Source organism: Nycticebus coucang, chromosome 1, assembly GCF_027406575.1.
Source record: "Nycticebus coucang isolate mNycCou1 chromosome 1, mNycCou1.pri, whole genome shotgun sequence".
Classification (NCBI taxonomy): domain Eukaryota; kingdom Metazoa; phylum Chordata; class Mammalia; order Primates; family Lorisidae; genus Nycticebus; species Nycticebus coucang.
In genome coordinates, this window is record NC_069780.1 from 8,333,413 (window position 1) to 8,352,944 (window position 19,532).

A 19,532-nucleotide genomic window follows, 5' to 3' on the forward strand; every position below is an offset into this window, starting at 1 on the left:
GGGTTGTGGCTTTGGAATATCCAGGGGTGGGCTCTATTGTTGCCAAAAATGGCTGCTGCTCTTCGCCTCAGGGTACTCCCGCTCCAGTGTGGTTCCCTCTCAGCCGACTGTCATCTCCTCACTCCTGTGGCACTGACCAGCTGCAGTCAGGCCCTGTCCACACCCCTCGAGAAATCACCCAAGAATCCAGATTCCTGGGGGACAGGCCTCCAGACCTCAGAGTGAGAGTGGAGGGGAGTGCTAGGAGCTCAGAATTGCAGGTCAAAACACCAAACTCATTGAGACCAAATGAGCAAATAAACAGATAAAAAGGCTACCAGACACACAAGCCCACAGTTGCACAAATAATCAGAAACACATAGACATACAGACAACAACAACAACAAAAAACCCAACTACAGTGAAAATGATAATCATAATATAATTGAGAAAAAAGCTAAAGAACACACAAATAAAATGAACAAACAAACAAAAAACCTTCTAGCACTCTCAGAAACCGTAAGAAGGGAAGAAGAGGAAGAGGGAAGGGAAAAAAAGTGGTGTTCATAAAAAAGTTAAAAAAGAAGAAAGAAAAATTAAAAATAGAAAAAATAAAAATAAAAAATACATAAAGAAATAATAAAAATTAACATACTTCCTCCAAGAAAATGATGAGAAAAAAAAAGGCACCAAGCACAAAAATATTATTCTCGTATATATGTAGAAATATACATCTATATATATGACATAGGGATCAACTTTTGTAAGAATATATTTATAATGCAATGTACTTTCTGGACACCAGGTGGCACTGTGAGTGGTTTCCCAGGCTTATACCTGATTCACAGTTTATACTGTTACCACCCTACCTGGCTCATTGCCATTTTGTAATTTCTGTAAAAGTTTTTTTTACCTAATTGTTGTGCAACCTCAACTGCTCTGTTCCAGACAGCACTCCTATCTGACCTCCCAACTCAGTGCAGGAGTCTACACTTCACAAATCTTTCCACTCTGCTCCCGCATTCTCCTGCAAAATGGCAACTGCAATCGGCTGTGGGGGAGGGTGTTAGCTGCCGTTGGATCTTGCTGCCGCTGTAGCTGCAGTGCACAGATACCTTATACTCAGTTTTTGTGGCTCAGAACCTGACTTTTGAATCTGGACTTTTGAGTCCAGCCACCCGCCAGTTTGCCGCACAGCCTGAACTGCCAGCCTACACCAATATTCCCCACCAGGAATGGTCCGGTCTATTTAATCACTCTTGTTGTTCTGGGGGAAGGTGCCCACCATTTCAGACAATTCAAAATGTCTATTTCCCCGGTGGGATACCTTCCCTTCAATTTTCCATCGGGGTGCTTAGTTCCTTGTGATTCTGAGTGGCTCCCCCCCAAACTCTGCTCAGGAATAAATTTTCATCAGTTGGGTTTTGCCAGGAATTGCAAGCTGCTGTCCTCCGTGAGGGAAGGGCACAGCCAAGCAGGGAAAATCTCTACAACAGAGTCTGTGGTTTTAAATTACACTTCATGTACAGCAATCCGCCAATTCACTGCGCATCTCCAGCTGTCTGTCCACACCAATAATCCATGCGGGGAAAAGGTCCAGACCTCACTTCCTCTCACCTGATGACTTGGGAGAGGTGGGCTACACGTCCGTCCCGTCCACCATCATGCTCCACCTCCAGCCTTTATTTTTATAAAAAGAAGAAAACTAATCTACAAAGGCAATATGAATGCAGTAACGATTGTAACCAGATGAGAGCTGACTTGAAAGTGCTGGGCTTGAGGGGTGGGGAAAAGGGCAGTCTCCTCTGTATTAGCTGTGTGATCTTGGACGGGCTCACTTCTCTTCTAGTTATTTCATTTAAAAACTAAAAGCGTTTATCTGTTTTATCTTTATAGTTTCAACAATCCAATTCTGTGATCCTGGTCTCCAGTGTTTAATCCATGAACACTTCTCTGCATTTCATTTGCCGTATATGTATTTGTTGAATATTGACAGTGTAAAAAACATGATGTGCTACAAAACATTCCATTTCTGCCCAAACGGTAGCTATTTTGTCTCGCATGAGAATTCCTTACATAGATGTCTTATTGTCAGGCACAAAGAGTGAGGGTAAATTAGGGAAAGAGTACAACTGGATGAAAAAAATTAGGAACTACTTTACAGATGAAGGAATGTTTGTGATAGGCTAAAGCAGCTTACTTTATTTCAATCATTAAAGTATCATTTGTCCCCCACCCCCAAAATTGTTTTATTGAACAAACTCAAATAGGTTCTCCAAGGCTTTCACTTATTTTTCTCTCTCAAAATACCTATGACTCATAGGTTTGGTCATTTTACATAACCTCATACTTCTTAAAGGCTTTGTTCATTCTCCTCCCCCCCCCCTTTTTTTTGTCTGTCTGGGTTAAATTAAAAGGCCTGTCTTCAAGCTCTGAAATTCTTTATTCTGCTTGGTTAGTCACTTATTAAAGCTTTCAACTATATTTTGTAATTTCATCAATGAATCTTTTATTTCTACAAGTTCTGTTTGATTTTTTTTAAAGAATATCTACCTTGTTAATAATTTTTTCATTTATATACTGAGTTATTTTTCTGATTTCTTTGTGTTGGCTCTTAACTTTTGGATTTCATTGAATTCCTTTAAAATTTAAATTCAAATTCTTTATCTAGTATTTTAGAGATTCTATTTTGGTTAGAATCCATTGCTGGAGAGAGTTAGTATTATTCTTTGGAAGTGTTGTAATACTGTACTTATTTTATACTTCCAGAATTATTTCTCTGATCTCTTCTCATCTGGATAATCTCTCTTCTCATTATATTTAAATTTACTTTTGTTTAGATGTCATTTTCTTAAATTTCATAATATTACAGGGGTACAAATGTTTTGGCTACATGGACTGGTCTTGTACACTTTGAGTCAAAGTTGTGAGTGTGCCCATCACCAGTTAGTGGGCATTGCACCTGTTAGGAGTGGTTTTTACCCATCGCCTCTTCCATCTCCTTACCTGCATGATTTCCACTGAGTTTTACTTCCATATGAGCGTAAGTATTGATTAATTAGTTCCAATTTAATGGTGAAAGCATGTAGTGTTTGTTTTCCCATTCTCTCAATACTTCACTTAGGATAATGGTCTCCAGTGCCATCTAGGTTGTTACAAAAGCTATTAGAAAACCGGTTTTTATGGCTGAGTGGTACTCCATGGTATGCATGCACCACATTTTATTAATCCACTCATATGAATAGGAAGTTGGGTTGATTCCACATCTTTGCTGGATGGTCTTTTTCCCCTTTTTAGACTATGGTTATAATGTATGTTGTATGGGATCATTTGGCTTTGGTTCTGGGGGTTTCTAGTGACAAAGCCTCTGTATTAGTTTCTTGGCTAGCGATAGCCTTTGTGTGGTGGCTTTCTCACATGGTGGTTACAGTGGATGGGCGGAGCATGTGGGCAGGATCAAGGAGGCCATAGGTCTCAGGAAGCTAATCTCATTCTTCAGGGCCGTGCACATGTATCAGCAGATTTTTCTGAGTTGTGCAGTTCAACCTCCAAGTCACTAGGTGGCTCTTCTGAGTAAGAGCCAGTTTTCTCAGCCAGATGCTCCCAACTACTTTCCTGCCTTTTCTTCCATGAGATCTAGAGCTTCCTTCATATTTCTGGTGAATTCGTATACTTCTTCTTGAATAAAAGTTTATAGTGTTAATGGCTATACACTCTTTTGCTATTTCCAAGTAGATGAAGCTAGTTAACAAAAAACCCTAATCTACCATCTTGGAAAATAAAAAAGATTTCTTTACTTTGGTAACAGAAACTTTGTTTGATATATATCAACTGCCTGCCACAATCTGTAGATTCTGTAATACAGGAGACAGGAATGAAATACTTGCATGTTCTGTTCCAAAGCAAGAATACTGGTAGAAAAATAGTGACTTAGATTTATGAGGCCCTTCTCAGGAATGGGATCACAGAAATAAAGGTTCAAAAGGAAAACCAGAATCCCTTGTATGAAGTATAGATGACAAAAATACATTGTACTGAAATATTTCTCTCCTGGGAAGCTTTTGCCTTGGTGCAGGGTGGACTCTGCACAAACGCATTTGCTATGTGACAATCCAAGTAGGATTTCATAGACTATTTCTATTGAATTAAGAATATCCTAACTTAAGTCATTAAGTTTCATTCTTTCTAACACTGAAAAAGCATGCCCTTCAGTTGGGATATGTGCATTTCTAGTATATAAAACCAAAAAAATCAACAACGTGTCATGTTAACATTTATCATTGTGGATAATTATAGGCCTGGCAATTTTAGAAATTACTCAGTAAAGGGCTTTTGAGGAAATGTAATCAGTATTAAAGGAGGCGTAGATAAGTATATTATTGAAGACAGTAAAGACTGGAGAGATTTCTGGGTTCTGGTTATAAAACTCTTTAGAAAGTATATACTTTTAACTAAGATGAAAAATTTAAGGATAACCAGTTGAGGTAGGAACTTTAAAAAGAGATGATAAATAAGGTTCTTGGTACTTAAAAATCCTAGCGCTTTGGAGTTGGAGGAGAACTCCAGAATTACACACACCAGCCTTACACCCAGTGCAGAGATTCTTTGTCACTTATCCTCACTGACCTGCACAGGTGTGAAGGAAGCCAGGTCCATTGTTGGGCAACTGTAGTTGTTTGGCAATACTTTATATTGGCCTTAGAACAGTGGTTCTCAACCTTCCTAATGCTGCAGCCCTTTAATACAGTTTCTATGGGTCTCGACCCACAGGTTGAGAACTGCTGCCTTAGACCATCCCTCTGATTCTGGAGCAATATACAATAGGTCTTGTCCCTCATTCACACAATTGCCTTCAAAAGTTTAAAATTAACTGGCATTTCCTATTTAGAGATCTCTGCTTCAGGCAGCACTAAAGCCAGTATTTAAGCAGAAGTGGCTGGACATTTCTCAGACCTGTGGCAGAAAGCAGGTGAAGCTGGAGAGGGAGCATGAACTCCACATGGGGGAGGTGCCTTGCTACTCTCTGAGTGATGGTTACATCACATGCCTGCCTCCCTCACTGGCTTCTTGTCTACCTTCTATACTGTTCTTTTGGTACCTCTTCATGGGGACAGTGACCTCAGAGAACTGCCCCTGCTACTCCAGGTGTGGTCAAGACTAATACTTTGTGTGGTCTTAATATAACATGGATGCTGAGAATCTCCAGGCCTTTGATATGTACAGAACCGCTCTGAGACAAGATGGGCCAGTGGTGGATTGCCTTGGAGAAGGCTGAGAGGAAGAAGAGAGAGGATGGAAGTGGAGGATGCCGCCTGCTCCTTAGGGTGACACTACGGCGACCCTCCAAGTCCTCCAGGAAGGCTTCTAGCATTTCAGAATGCTTGACATTTCTTTGAGAAGTCAGTGAAGGGGATGAGTTACACATCGAGGTACAAAGAGGGCATGAAATACTGTGTCTAAAGGTTCAGGAGCACCGAGGCTGAGGGAAGCTCAAGGAATTAAACCATAATAAACCCTCGGACTTCAGAGCAGGGAACTGGCCCTGGCCTCCAGCTGAGAAACTGGCATTCAGGCCACACCAGAGCCAGCTAGCATTTAGGCTGCCTGAACACTTCAGCTTGAGACTGTGTTAGTAACTTTAGTAACCATGTCATCTTTTTAGCTGGTATTAAGCCTTTAATTGGCTAAAAGTCTTGGATGGATTTTTTTCCCCCATAGGAGCTGCTGTCTAATTGGGTCTTCCTCAGCCCGCATTTACACATTTGGTTTTAGGACATAAATACAGGCTTTTCTTGTATTTCTACTTATTTTGCTTGATTATTTAATGTTTATTGTTTGACTTGGTTGAAGTGACTTAATTGTTATTCTACCAGCTAGTCAAATTCAGCAACACGTGTTTCTTATATATAAGTACATGCGGAATCTTTAAATATCATCAGCATGATTTCCTTGTTTTTAGTAAAATCATTAATAAAAACATTGATCAAGGAAAAAATGAAGGCTAGATTTCTATCATACTCCACTACGGACATCACTTTTACCAGTTACAAAGATTTGCTGATTATTTTTGAATATACTTTTCAACTACCCTGTTTCCTCAAAAATAAGACAGTGTCTTATTTTAAGGTGTGCTCCCAAATATGCACTAGGTCTTATTTTCAGGGGACATCTTATCGTTCCTGTAAGTAGGTCTTATTTTCGAAGGATGTCTTATTTTCGGGGAAACGGGGTATCTTCAAATCTACCTACAATGACTGGGCTCCCTCTTAAAGTCACAGTAAGTTTATCTTTTGAAAAGCTGTCAAACATTTTGCCAAAATTAAGATACACTACACATAGTAATCCTAGTTTAAAAGAAAAAAAAGGATAAAAGTTTAGTTGCATATAAGCTTCCAACAGTTAAAAATACTCTTTTCTAATTATATCCAAATTGAAAATCCAGTTTTAAATTTTCTAGGACCTTAAATTGCCAGTGTATATATTATAATGAACATTTTCATAGCAATGCCTTTCCTCACAGGTGAAACAATCACATTTTATTTCTTTGTGTTTTACATGAATATAATTTTCTTACCCTGTGACATGCACTTTGATATAATATAGATCTAAAACTGACTGGGTTTGCTAGGCTGGAGTGGCTCTCGCCTGTAATTCTAGCACTCTGGGAGGCTGAGGCAGGAGGATCCCTTGAGGTTAGGAGTTTGAGACCAGCCTGAGCAACCAAGACCCTGTCTCTACAAAAAATAGAAAAGTTAGCCAGGTGTGGTGGTGGGTGCCTGTAGTCCCAGCTATTAGCTATTCCGTAGGGTGAGGTAGGAAGATTAGTTGAATACAGTGAGCTATGGTAACTCTACTGCCCTCAAGCCTGGGCAACAGAGAGAGATGCTATCTTAAAAACAAACAAACTAAAAAAACGTTCATTGGATTGCTCTGTAGATGTTTTCTATGACACATACTTAGAGAAGATTTCAGATTGAGGCAAAGATGTCCATGCTGGTGTATACATCATTATAACGTCCAGTTCCTTTTATTTATATAGCAAGTGTTTACTGAACCCCTACAATATGCTAGATAACCAGCTGGGTGCTAGAGAATATTGCAAGAACACAACAAACCTGGTCTTTGCTTCCATGAAGTTGACTGTTTATACTTTACAAATGCTAAACAAATAATCATTTAAATTGAAATTGTTACACATGGCATGAAACACCTATAAGGGGACCTGTTTTAGAATGCAGAATCAACCAAGGTCTTCTAGAAGAAGAGACTAAAAATGATAAGAGTTAAAGACTTAAAGATTATCTTAAGAGGATCCACATATGTGTGGCAGGATTTCCAGGGGGAGAGAAGGGATGGAGTTGTGGAGGAACAATAGTTGCAGAAATGATGGTTACAAATTTTCTAGGATTGAAAAAAGAAGTTAAATTTGTTAGTGAAACTGTACTCTGAATCCTGAACAGTATGAATAAAAAAGTCGCTTTGGTGGGTGCATGGAAAACAGATAGCAAGGGAGTCAGGCTGGATATGGGGACCGAAGCTATGACGGTATGCCAGCAGGGGCGATGACGGCTCAGACGGGCCGGCATTTGTGGATATGGAGAAAAACAAAAAGTTCTGAGGCTTTTACTGTGTGTTGGAGAGTCTGAATTAATAGGACCCAGTGAGTAATTGGATGAGGAGTCAAAGAAGTCAGGATAAACTTCGAGGTTTCTAGTGCAAACAACTGAGGAGGTAGAGAAATGCCAGTTGTGAAATTAGGGAAGATGGAGGCGTGAGGTTCACCCCAAAGGCTGAATTGCATGGCCACCGGCTGCTAAGAATTACAACTGGGCAAATGAACACACCAGGCCCCATTTAAGTCTTTTGTATCTGGAAATGCAGGATTTCCTGATCTCCATAATAAAGTGAGTACCTAATTTTCATCCTAGCATCCCACAAAAATGTGAATCTACATCATGAACTCTAAGGGGCTTGATTCCTCAAGGAGCAAGGTTCAGATTCTGAACCGTAACTCCAGAGATCTCAGAGGAAGTGTACATTCTGTGGCTGACTCGCAGGGCAATTTGGATGTAGCACTTGATGTTGGGATTCATAATTTATTTTCTCTGGAAAGCAAGATTGCCCTTTCTTATTCTGGAAAATCGAAGTAAGATTTTGTTTCCGTTGACCCAGAGAAGGGTGCTGAGGAGCGATGGAGGAACAGGCTGGAGCGGGGCTCTGCTCCCAAGCAGTGTCTAGGTGTGGTCAGCGCCTCAGTGTGCAGCCGTAATCATCTGGTCACTTTCTTTCCTGTCTGCTCAGCTTGTGGCGCTCACTGTAGAAGCTGTGACTCACAGGCCAGCTGTACCTCCTGCCGAGATCCCAGCAAGGTCCTGCTCTTTGGGGAGTGTCGGTATGACAGCTGCGCACCGCAGTATTACCTCGACTTTGACACCAAGACGTGCAAAGGTAAAGCTCACCTTGAATCCTGTGGGGATGTTTGCCCAGCCATATGCCTTTGCTGTAGCCGTGTCTTTGTAGGTTTTGAATTTCTCTGATGTCTGCATGTATTCATTTCTAAGAGATAACGTTGAGCACCGTCCGTGCGCCGCACATGGTGCCAGGTGCTGTAACTAACCACAGCTGGCAAACTGGAAATCCTGAAGTTATCTCTGGCTCACAGGCATGTTTTGTTTAGCCTGCTTAATGTTCCAGTGCTTTATAATCTTTAATTATTTGCCTTTTAAAATCAGAAGATTTCATGTACAAAAAAGTTGAGTTTTTCAGAGGGGTTTTAGAAAGAAAATCCGAAGATCTGGCAGCAGTAGACTGCGCTCCCACCAGGCAGCAGACGGTTGGACCTGTGTAGCTGCGTCCTGATGGGCTGAGCTCATGTGTCCAGTTTGCCACAGTCCCCAGCATTCCCTGTTCTATCACAACAGGCTGATTTAGGAGATTTACATGACCTTGCTGGGCTGACCTTGTTGAGAGCCGTACATTGCTGGATTCTAAGCAGAATGGGCTTAGGAGCTATGTCAGACGTGTGCATCTCTGCTAAATGCACCCAAACATCTGAGGATGTGTGCCCTGTCCTCAGGGGATTTGTTGAGAGAAGATGTCAAACACCAAACGCCTTTTTCCTTGCTCTCTGGGAGGTGAAATTCTTGAGGCTTATGCCCCTTGAATGGCAGTTCTCAGAGAGGGTTAAACAGAGGGAAAGGACAGGTTTTACTTGATCTTGTCTATTTTCCCCTCCTCACCTCCACTTCCTTCCCCCTTTCCCTCTATCCCTCTGGTTCTGGCAGAGAAGCTGGAACTCAGATATGGAGGTCAAACATCTATAAGTAAACTTGGGAGACTGTAAAGCTCTGAAAATTGCACACTTTCTGTTCCAAGAAATTCTACCTGGTTGTCAACATAGGTGGTCTGCCATGCTCACGACCACAGCAGCTTTTCTGTTTTTTCCTTCTAACTGGTGGCTGTCAGTTTGTGGTGAAAAACAAGATTATCACAAATCCTCCCCCTTGTCAATTATTTCATAACTATGCTGGCAGTTTTGAAAGCTCTGTCTTAGTGAGATTAACTTTATAAATCTTGGAAGCACATGTACTGTCTTGCATATTTACCTGCTTTGGGGGGACTTAGATGTATTATATCAAGTTGGAGAAAAGGCGACTCATCAGAGGTTTCTCCAGTTTATTAGTGGCCAGGGAAGGTGGGATGGAGGTGGCTCTGAATGGAGAAATATTCTCTTATGAAAAACAGTTCAGCAGCAAACATTTATTGAGTTGTTACTATATTGCCAGGCAATGTGCTAAATTCTTTACCTTCTCTTATTCCATTTAATCTTCAAAATAGCCTTATGCAGTGGGTACTACTCTGATCTCTGTTTTAAAGATGAGAAAACTGAGGTTCAAAAAGTTTAAGGATGGGCTTGGCACCTGTGGCTCAGCGGCTAGGGTGTCAGCCACATACACCAGAGCTGGTGGGTTCAAATCCAGTGCAGGCCTGCCAAACAACGACGACAACTACAACCAAAAAATAAAAATAGCCAGGCGTTGTGGAGGGCGCCTGTAGTCCCAGCTACTTGGGAGGCTAAGGCAAGAGAATCACTTAAGCCCAAGAGTTGGAGGTTGCTGTGAGCTGTGACACCACAGGACTCTACGAAGGGCGAAAAAGTGAGACTTTGTCTCAAAAAAAAAAAAGTTTAAGGAGGGTTGTAGGATAATGCCATGACTTAAATACAGATTCGTCTCACTTTAAAACCCATGAGCTTAACTGTGCTATCTCTGCCCATCTTTTAAGCATGGAGGATTTACCCTATCAGCTAGAACACTGGCTCCCAAACATGAGTTTTCCAACTTCATCAGAATTGCCTAGGCCATTAAAAATAATAGCAATGGTAACAGCAATAATAATAATCATAATAACAGTAACAGCAGCATGTTTTCCTGTCCCTCAGCCAACCTGAGCTCTGATTTTGTAGGTCTGCTGTTGAACCTGATAATCTATCTGTATTTCTCCCAGTCCCTCTGGATTATTTGGACGCACATCTGAGTTTAGACCCCATTAGAACTTACGCTCCTTGAGGGCAGGGCCTACACCCATCACATTTCCATGATGTGAACCTTCCGAGTTCAGTGACATGTATCCCATAGGTTGAGCAACTGGAGATGTGAACAAGTCAGCTCTGCTGCCCTAAGTGAGATCTTCTATTATTTCAGTAAGCCCTTTCTTCCTGGACAGTTCCTTTAATACCCCGTTTAATTCTAACGTGATTATTCTTTCTGTTGTGTTAGCCACAACACCCGATTTCTGAGAGAGAAAGTCATGTGTCTGCTGCCAGTGGTGGCAGCAGGAGCCTTCTTAGTTGAGCTTTTGCCTACTGAGCATTTGGAGATTGAGATTAGGTTTGTGGGGCACGGTGGCCACACCCTATGCCAGGCTTTGCATGAAGACTTGGTGTAGCACCGGGATAAAGAACTCTGGGGTGCAAGGGTCACCAGCCAAATTGATATGGTGCCTTGGCAGCCCTGCTGGCAGTGGGCTGTGCACAGGCATGGAGAGTTCCTTGTACATGCCCATGTCTAACATAATTAGGAAACAGAGTTCAGAGAAGCACACAGGCCCCTACACGCAGAGCCCGCGTGTGAGCCTGCTGTCTGCTGTCTCTGACGCTGTCCTCTTTTCACTCCTTGCAGCTGCAGACGGCAGCCTCGTAAATTAGTCTCTGGGACCGGGGGTGGACAGAAAGGAAGCTGCTGTAGCACTGACTTTCTTTACAGAATGTGACTGGAGCTGCAGTGCGTGCAGCGGGCCTCTGGGCACAGACTGCCTGCAGTGCGTGGGCGGCTACCTCCTGCAGGACGGGGCTTGCGTGGAGCAGTGCTCGCCAGCCTTCTACCGCGAAGTGGACCTCTGCAGACGTGAGTGTCTGCAGGCCCCTCTCTGTCACTACCCATACCGCGGCTGCCCCTGATTTGTACTGTTATAAGAAAGAGTCTGCAGCAAACCCTTCTGGCCTTTTACCCAGGTTCTTTCCTAGAAGCTAGCTTTGTTGTTATGAAAAGTTTCCTCTTCACTTCTCCCACCCAATACATCATTTGCTAAAATTTGAGGCCACTGTGGGAATCTTGGGGGTATATGGCCACACAGACATGTGTTAGACATTTTTCTTAGACTTCCTAAATATTCAACAATTCCAACCTGCACATGGAAAGATCCATGTCCTACACATGTGAGCACAGAGGAAGACCATGTTAGTGCACCACTGCCCCGCTACCTGACCATGTTAGTGCACCACCACCGCCCCTCCACCTGACCGTGTTAGTGCACCACCTCCCTTCCACCTGACCGTGTTAGTGCACCACCGCCTTTCTGCCTGACCATGTTAGTGCAATACCACCCCTCCACCTGACCGTGTTAGTGCACCATCGTCCCTCCACCTGACTGTGTTAGTGCACACCTCCCCTCCACCTGACCCTGTTAGTGCACCACCTCCCTCCACCTGACTGTGTTAGTGCAACACCACCCCTCCACCTGACCCTGTTAGTGCACCACCTCCCTCCACCTGACTGTGTTAGTGCACCACCTCCCCCTCCACCTGACCGTGTTAGTGCAACACCGCCCCTCCGCCTGACCATGTTAGTGCACACCTCACCCTCTGCCTGACCGTGTTAGTGCATCACCTCCCCCACCACCTGACTGTGTTAGTGCAACACTGCCCCTCCTCCTGACCATGTTAGTACACAACTGCCCCTCTGCCTGAGCATGTTAGTGCACCACTGCCCCTCTACCTGACTGTGTTAGTGCACCATCGTCCCTCCACCTGACTGTGTTAGTGCACCACCTCCCCTCCACCTGACCGTGTTAGTGCACCACCGCCTTTCTGCCTGACCATGTTAGTGCAATACCACCCCTCCACCTGACCGTGTTAGTGCAACACCGCCCCTCCGCCTGACCATGTTAGTGCACACCTCACCCTCTGCCTGACCGTGTTAGTGCATCACCTCCCCCACCACCTGACTGTGTTAGTGCAACACTGCCCCTCCTCCTGACCATGTTAGTACACAACTGCCCCTCTGCCTGAGCATGTTAGTGCACCACTGCCCCTCTACCTGACTGTGTTAGTGCACCATCGTCCCTCCACCTGACTGTGTTAGTGCACCACCTCCCCTCCACCTGACCGTGTTAGTGCACCACCGCCTTTCTGCCTGACCATGTTAGTGCAATACCACCCCTCCATCTGACCGTGTTAGTGCACCACTGCCCCCTCCTCCTGATCATGTTAGTGCAACCACCTCCCCCTCCGCCTGACTGTGTTAGTGCAACACTGCCCCTCCTCCTGACCATGTAGTACACAACGGCCCCTCCGCCTGACCATGTTAGTGCACCACCGCCCCTCCGCCTGAGCATGTTTGCACCACCGCCCCTTGGCCTGACTATGTTAGTGCACCACTGCCCCTTCGCCTGACCGTGTTAGTGCACCACCTTCCCTCCGCCTGACTATGTTAGTGCACCACCTCCCCTCTGCCTGACTATGTTAGTGCACCACCTCCCCTCTGCCCGACCGTGTTAGTGCACCACCTCCCCTCCGCCTGACTATGTTAGTGCACCACCTCCCCTCCGCCTGACCATGTTAGTGCACCACCTCCCCCTCCACCTGACCGTGTTAGTGCATCACCTCCCCCTCCACCTGACCATGTTAGTGCACCACCTCCCCTCCGCCTGACTATGTTAGTGCACCACCTCCCCCTCCACCTGACCATGTTAGTGCACCACCTCCCCTCTGCCTGACTATGTTAGTGCACCACCTCCCCTCTGCCTGACTATGTTAGTGCACCACCTCCCCCTCCACCTGACCATGTTAGTGCACCACCTCCCCTCCGCCTGACCATGTTAGTGCACCACCTCCCCTCTGCCTGACTATGTTAGTGCACCACCTCCCCTCTGCCTGACTATGTTAGTGCACCACCTCCCCTCTGCCTGACTATGTTAGTGCACCACCTCCCCTCTGCCTGACTATGTTAGTGCACCACCTCCCCCTCCACCTGACCATGTTAGTGCACCACCTCCCTTCCGCCTGACTATGTTAGTACACTACTGCCCCTCCACCTTCTGTGTGCTGCACTCCTCAGCGTCGCTTCTCTGGTCCAGTAACCACTTAGCCTCACTTTAACATCACCAAATCATCAGACCTGAAATTCCCACCAAAATGCATTCCTAGAAGCATTCCCGGGAGACTGATAATGGCCTTGAAGAGCCAGGAAAGAAGATCAACCCTCTAGCAAAATGATACTGAGAGCCAAGGATTAATTAATAACAACAATAATTGCTAATAATTGCCAATTACTTTCCAGTATATCTAGCACTTCCCATTATTTAACTTGATCTCCAGCCAGGGAGGTGGTTGGGGCAATATTCCCACTTCCCATTTTAAAGGGCAGAGAGTAGGGTGACTAGCCGTGGGTCACTCAGCTGGTAGGTATTACAGTCACAATACTGGCTCCTTGGCTGCTCTTACAGAGCTTTGTTTGCCTAGCACCCAGGCCGTGTCACAGCTTGGCATTAAATACTGTCTTTCCACAAATGTCTGAAGCCCCTTGCAGAGCCACATGGATTCCTGCTGACATGACATTGTCTTTCAGGCTGTGGAAGCCACTGTCTCCAGTGCCAAGGTCCCCATAAATGTACCCGCTGTGAAGGGCCATTTCTCCTCTTGGAAGCCCAGTGTGTCCAGGAATGTGGGAAAGGGTACTTCACAGATCACGCAAAACACAAATGCACAGGTAACTTGGAGTTGAGTACCCTGGAAAGAAGGAAGGGCAGCAAGTAAGTCACACTTGCTGACTCTGACATAGCCAAGAGCATCTGAATTAGAAGCAGCATGAAAGCCCAGGGAGCTGGGCCTAAGGGATTGATCCCTTTCCATGCATGTCTGCTGTATGCTGGTTATAGAGGATACAGGAGTGCAGGCCAATAATTCTCTTGCACAAATCAATATTGTCCCTGAAGATTTTTATGGAAACAAAGCCAATATTTTATGGAACATAAAGCTTATATTGAACTCCAATGAAGGGTCCATTGAGAGTGAAACAGCCATACTAATGTGGACGTAGAATTTTCAGTGTGTGGACTAAATTGCCCATGACTCTGATGTGAGCATAATACCGTCGAAGAATAAGTTTGGGGGAACTACTTAGCAAGATACATTAGAGCTTTTATTATTAAACTAAAGCTAAATCCAAAGTCTTAATCTCCCTGTGCTCTGGATTATATTAGAGAATTTCCCCACTTTGTCCTCATCATTTCTGTCAAAATTTGGTTCCATGAGCCCCACTTTAAAGAACATCTGACTTTTAGAATGCCATCAAGTAGGCAAAGCACTGTCCATTTCGCCAAATCTCTCCCATCTGAACTATCTCATTTAACATTCACAATGACTTGGTAAAATATGGCAAACACTATAAATCCTGTTTTACAAGAGAGAGAAAAAAAAAGAAACTTAAAAGTGTTAAACAAAGCAACATAAGATCAGACATTAAACCCAAGTTTTCTGATTCCAATCCAGGGACCTTTACAATGTACTGTGCAGCTTCTTTATAACAAAATCTCAACTAAAAAGGCAGAAAATTAGGCAGTAAACATTGAATTCATAGAAAACTATTAACTTGAGCCAAAGAAATAATCCTGTGATCCTTTAAATGTCAGGCTCTTCTCATGCATTTAAAATACTATTAGTACTCCTGACAGTGAGAGTTATGGTGGGAGCAGCACACCTGAGCCCCCTCTGTGTGCCGGGCACTGTTCTAGTCACTTCACATTGCAACACGTCTGGTCAGTTATTTGCATTAGGTGCTATTACTATGCCCATTTTTAAGACAATAAAATTGGGGCACAGATCATTAACAGAACTTGCCCAGGGTCAACCGGTGGTGAGTGGTAGAGGAGGGATCATATTCAGAAGGAGCCTGTGCTCTTAATTGCTATAGGTATCCTCTGGTAAAGTAAGTATGGCTAACTTTTTAAACAGTCATTTATGTGCAACAGTTTTGGATCTCAATGTGTAAGGCAGATAGTGCTGTGCTCTCCTGGGCTTCCTTCTGTGGGCAGACCAGCTCCCCAAGAAGTTCTGCAAAGACACTGTTAGAGTTCCCTTTGTTCCAGGTGGGGGTCATTTGTCCTGTGCCTCCAGTGCTTCTGTTTGCGGACCCTCTATTTCCCTGTCCCGGGTGGTCCTGGCTGGGTGTCTGTGCCTTGCTGGTGCCTCACCCTGTGTGCCCTCTTTTTGACAGCTTGCCCTCGGGGGTGCTTGCAGTGCAGCCGCAGGGACCGGTGTCACCTCTGTGACCAGGGGCTCCTTCTGAAAAGCGGCCTCTGTGTTTCCAACTGTGTTCCTGGCTCCTCTGCCCACTCTAATGAAACGTGTGCTGGTAAGTGCTGCTCCTCTGATAGTCTGGTGAATTTACTAGGTGATTTCTCTCCGCAAAGGCTCAGTTTACAAATATAATTGATTGGTATGATATAAAGGAAAACCCCTGGTGCTGCTAAGGAAAAAGGGACTCTTTCTACATTGAGGAAAATTGGGGAAACTCAATTTCTATGATCTTTGAAAGGGAAAAGGAAACAATCTACGCTCGAAAAGCCACAGCTATGAGATGGAAGGTTTGGCATAAAACATACCTATGTTCCTGAACTATATGGCCACGTTATAGAAAATTACATATATGCTGTATTTACACATATAATTTATTGGTTTATATTTAAGCTTATGGAGCTAATTATGCCAAGGTGCAATGGTGCATCTTGGAGCACACAGTGAAGATAAATTATAAACATGTAATGGATGGTATGAAGGGCCTGCTCCTTTAGTTCATACATTCGTGATGGGTAGATGTCAAGCTACCCTGTGTGCCTTTTAGAACAAGGTGACATGCTAGAGGAATGGAGTGGCCTGTCCTAACACATGAATGGACAGTGCCTTAAACCACAAAAAGAAGCAAAGTTCAATGCAAGAGTGCAGTAGGTGAAGGAAACTTGGGAGTTACATCACGGCAGAGTGCTTTTGGCTTTTGAGTGTTATTCATCTATAACAGGAGTAATTTTTTAACAGCCAGTCAATTATAATTTTAGTCTTTTTATTTTTGGCCCTTAAAGATATTAGGACTTCCCCAGGAGGAAAAATACCTGTGGCTTATTTTATTTGGATCCTTCTGAAACCCACAAGTACTTCCTCCTCTTGGGACATACTACAAGCAGACTTGTGAAAAGGAATTCCACTTTCATTAGAGTAATCCTGCAGTAGACACAGTCCCGCTGAGACTCGGCGTTCCCAGCTGTCTCATCTGACCTAGTTGTGGAAGGGAATGCTACCAATGTAAGTCCTGGTGAAACAATTTGCAGGACACAGGAAGAATTCTAAATCATGGTGGGAAATCTCTCTTTGCCCATCAGATGTTTTGTAAGGCTAGACATTATATAATTTTAAGATAAAGTAGATATATTTCACCTGAATTCTGAGTGTGAGCCGCTGATAGTCCTACTCCACTATAGACTGATTGACTGGAACTGTTAGAAATGGTATCAAACACTTGCCTTTTTTCTTGCTCTGTGGGTCTGATGCGGCAAGTCCATTAGGATAGGACTGTGGCTCTATTAGGATGAGGATTACCTGGGGAGTTTACAAAATGACTAAGATTGGGATACCTGGCAGCCTGGTAGGATTACCAGAGGAGTTTATAAAATTATTGATACCCCACTTCAAAATATCTAAGTCAGAAGCTCTGGCAGTGGAGACCAACTGTCAGTATTGTTTTCAAAGATCATTATATGATGATGATGATGATGATTATCATTTTTGAGATGTGATTCAAATACCATAAAATTCACCCCTTAAAGTATAAAATTTAGTGGTTTTTAGTATATTCAGAAAGTTGTACAACTATTACCACTGTATAATACATATTTTCATCACTATATAATGTATTTTCATCACCCTAGAAAGAGCCCTTATAACCACTGGCATTTCCTCCCTACGCCTTCCTCTTCCCGACCTGTGGCAAGCTCTGATCTACTTCTGTCTCTGTGGATGGGCCTATTCTACACATTTCACCTAAGTGGAATCATACCGTATATGACCTTTTATGTCTGGCTTCTTTTACTTAGCATACTATTTTCAAGGTTCATCCATATCGTAGCGATTATTACTTTTTCTTTTATAGATGAATGATATTACATTATATGGATATACCACGTTTTGTCTATCCGTTCGCCAGTGGATGGACACTGGAATTGTTCTCAACTTCTAGTTATTATGAGTAACGCTCCTGTGAACATTTGCATATAAGCTTTTGTCTGGGCAAACATTTGCAGTTCCCTTGGGTATCTACGAAGGAGTGGGATTTCCAGGTCACACGATAACTCCGTATTTAATTACGTGAGTAACTGCCCCTTTTCTGAAGTGACTGCGCCATCCTTTGCTTCTATCAGTAATACAGGAGGTTCCAATTTCTCAACATCCTCACTAGCACTTTTTACCATCTCTCCTGCTGGAAGGGAAGTGATATCTGATGATGGTTTTGATTTGCCTTTCCCTGAGCACTTATGAGGTTCAAGGGGACCTGCTAATTGGCCTCTTTTTCTGTGTCTTCTTTTGAGAAATTCCTATTCAAATTCCTTATTCATTTTTAAAAACTAGTTATTTGCCTTTTATTGTTGAGTTACAGGAATTCTTTGTACATTTTGGATGCAAATCATTTTATAGATATATGACTTGCAGACATCTTCTCCCTTTCTGTGGGTTCTATTTCTTGCTGATGTTCTTTGAAACACAAAGGTTTTTAATTTTGATAATTTCCGATGTATCTATTTTTTTCTTTTCACTTGTGCTTTTCATGTCTTTTCTAAGAAAGCATTGCCTGATTCCAAAATCACAACACTTTACTCTTGTCACTTATTCTAATAATGCTGTAGCTGAGCTCTTACGCTGAAGTCCTAGGTTATACTTCATGTACCTGGAGGAGACTTATAGTATCCAGTAGCCCAGAAACTCATCTGTGTAGCTCTAAATTAACACTGCAAGCCTATTTCTTTTTTTAAAGGTTGTAGCATGGGGTGGGAGGCTGGCTGGAAGGGAAGTTGGAGCTGCCTGTTGGTAGGGAACAGGTTGGAGTCAGAGGCAGAGCTTGGCAGGAAGTGGGCCTGCTACCTAGAAGGCACTGGAACTTGGTGGATGCAGGGATGAGGATAGCTACTGGTTTGGAATTAGCAATTGTATTCTCTTTTTAAAAAACATTTTTTTTTTTTATTGTTTGGGATTCATTGAGGATACAAAGAATTAGGTCACACTGATTGCATTGGTTAAAGTCCCTCTTATAATTTTGTCCTGCCCCCAAGAGGTGTGCCCTACACCATGATTCCCCATCCCCTTCTCCTTCCCTCTCTCCACTTGCTCATTCCCCTATCCTCCCCCACCCCTTGTATCAGCTCATCTGCTGCCTTCATATTACCATAGAGTACATTGGATTCCTCCTTCTCCATTCTTGTGATGCTTTACTAGGAAGGATGTGTTCCACCACCATGTAGGTTAATACAAAAGATGTAAAGTCTCCATCTTTTTTTAGTAGCTGAATAGTATTCCATGGTATACATATACCACAGGTTGTTAATCCATTCCTGGGTTGGTGAGCATTTAGGCTGTTTCCATATATTGGCTATTGTACATTGGGCTGCAATAAACAGTCTAGTGCAAATGTCCTTATGATAAAAGGATTTTTTTTTCTTCTGGGTAGAGGCTTACTAATGACATTGCAGGATCAAATGGGAGGTCTAATTGAGTTCTTTGAGGATTCTCCATACTTCCTTCCAAAAGGGTTGTACTAGTTTGCAGTCCCACCAGCAGTGTAAAAGTGTTTCCTTCTCTCCACATCCACGCCAGCATCTGCAGCTTTGAGACTTCGCGATGTGGGCCATTTTTAATGGGGTTAGGTGATGTCTCAGGGTAGTTTTGATTTGTATTTGTCCGATGATTAGAGATGATGAGCATTTTTTCATACGTTTGTTAGCCATTTGTCTTT

General features: G+C 43.4%; 1 protein-coding gene across 1 annotated transcript in view; it reads left to right on the top strand.

The window, feature by feature from the left end:
• FRAS1 (Fraser extracellular matrix complex subunit 1) overlaps positions 1-19,532 on the top strand; it is a 482,654-nt gene that overhangs the window by 291,574 nt on the left and 171,548 nt on the right. The window contains exons 23-26 of the mRNA XM_053590633.1: positions 8,281-8,427; positions 11,244-11,384; positions 14,106-14,246; positions 15,753-15,890. Of these exons, the coding sequence (XP_053446608.1) occupies positions 8,281-8,427; positions 11,244-11,384; positions 14,106-14,246; positions 15,753-15,890 (567 nt within the window). The remainder of the gene's footprint in view (positions 1-8,280; positions 8,428-11,243; positions 11,385-14,105; positions 14,247-15,752; positions 15,891-19,532) is intronic.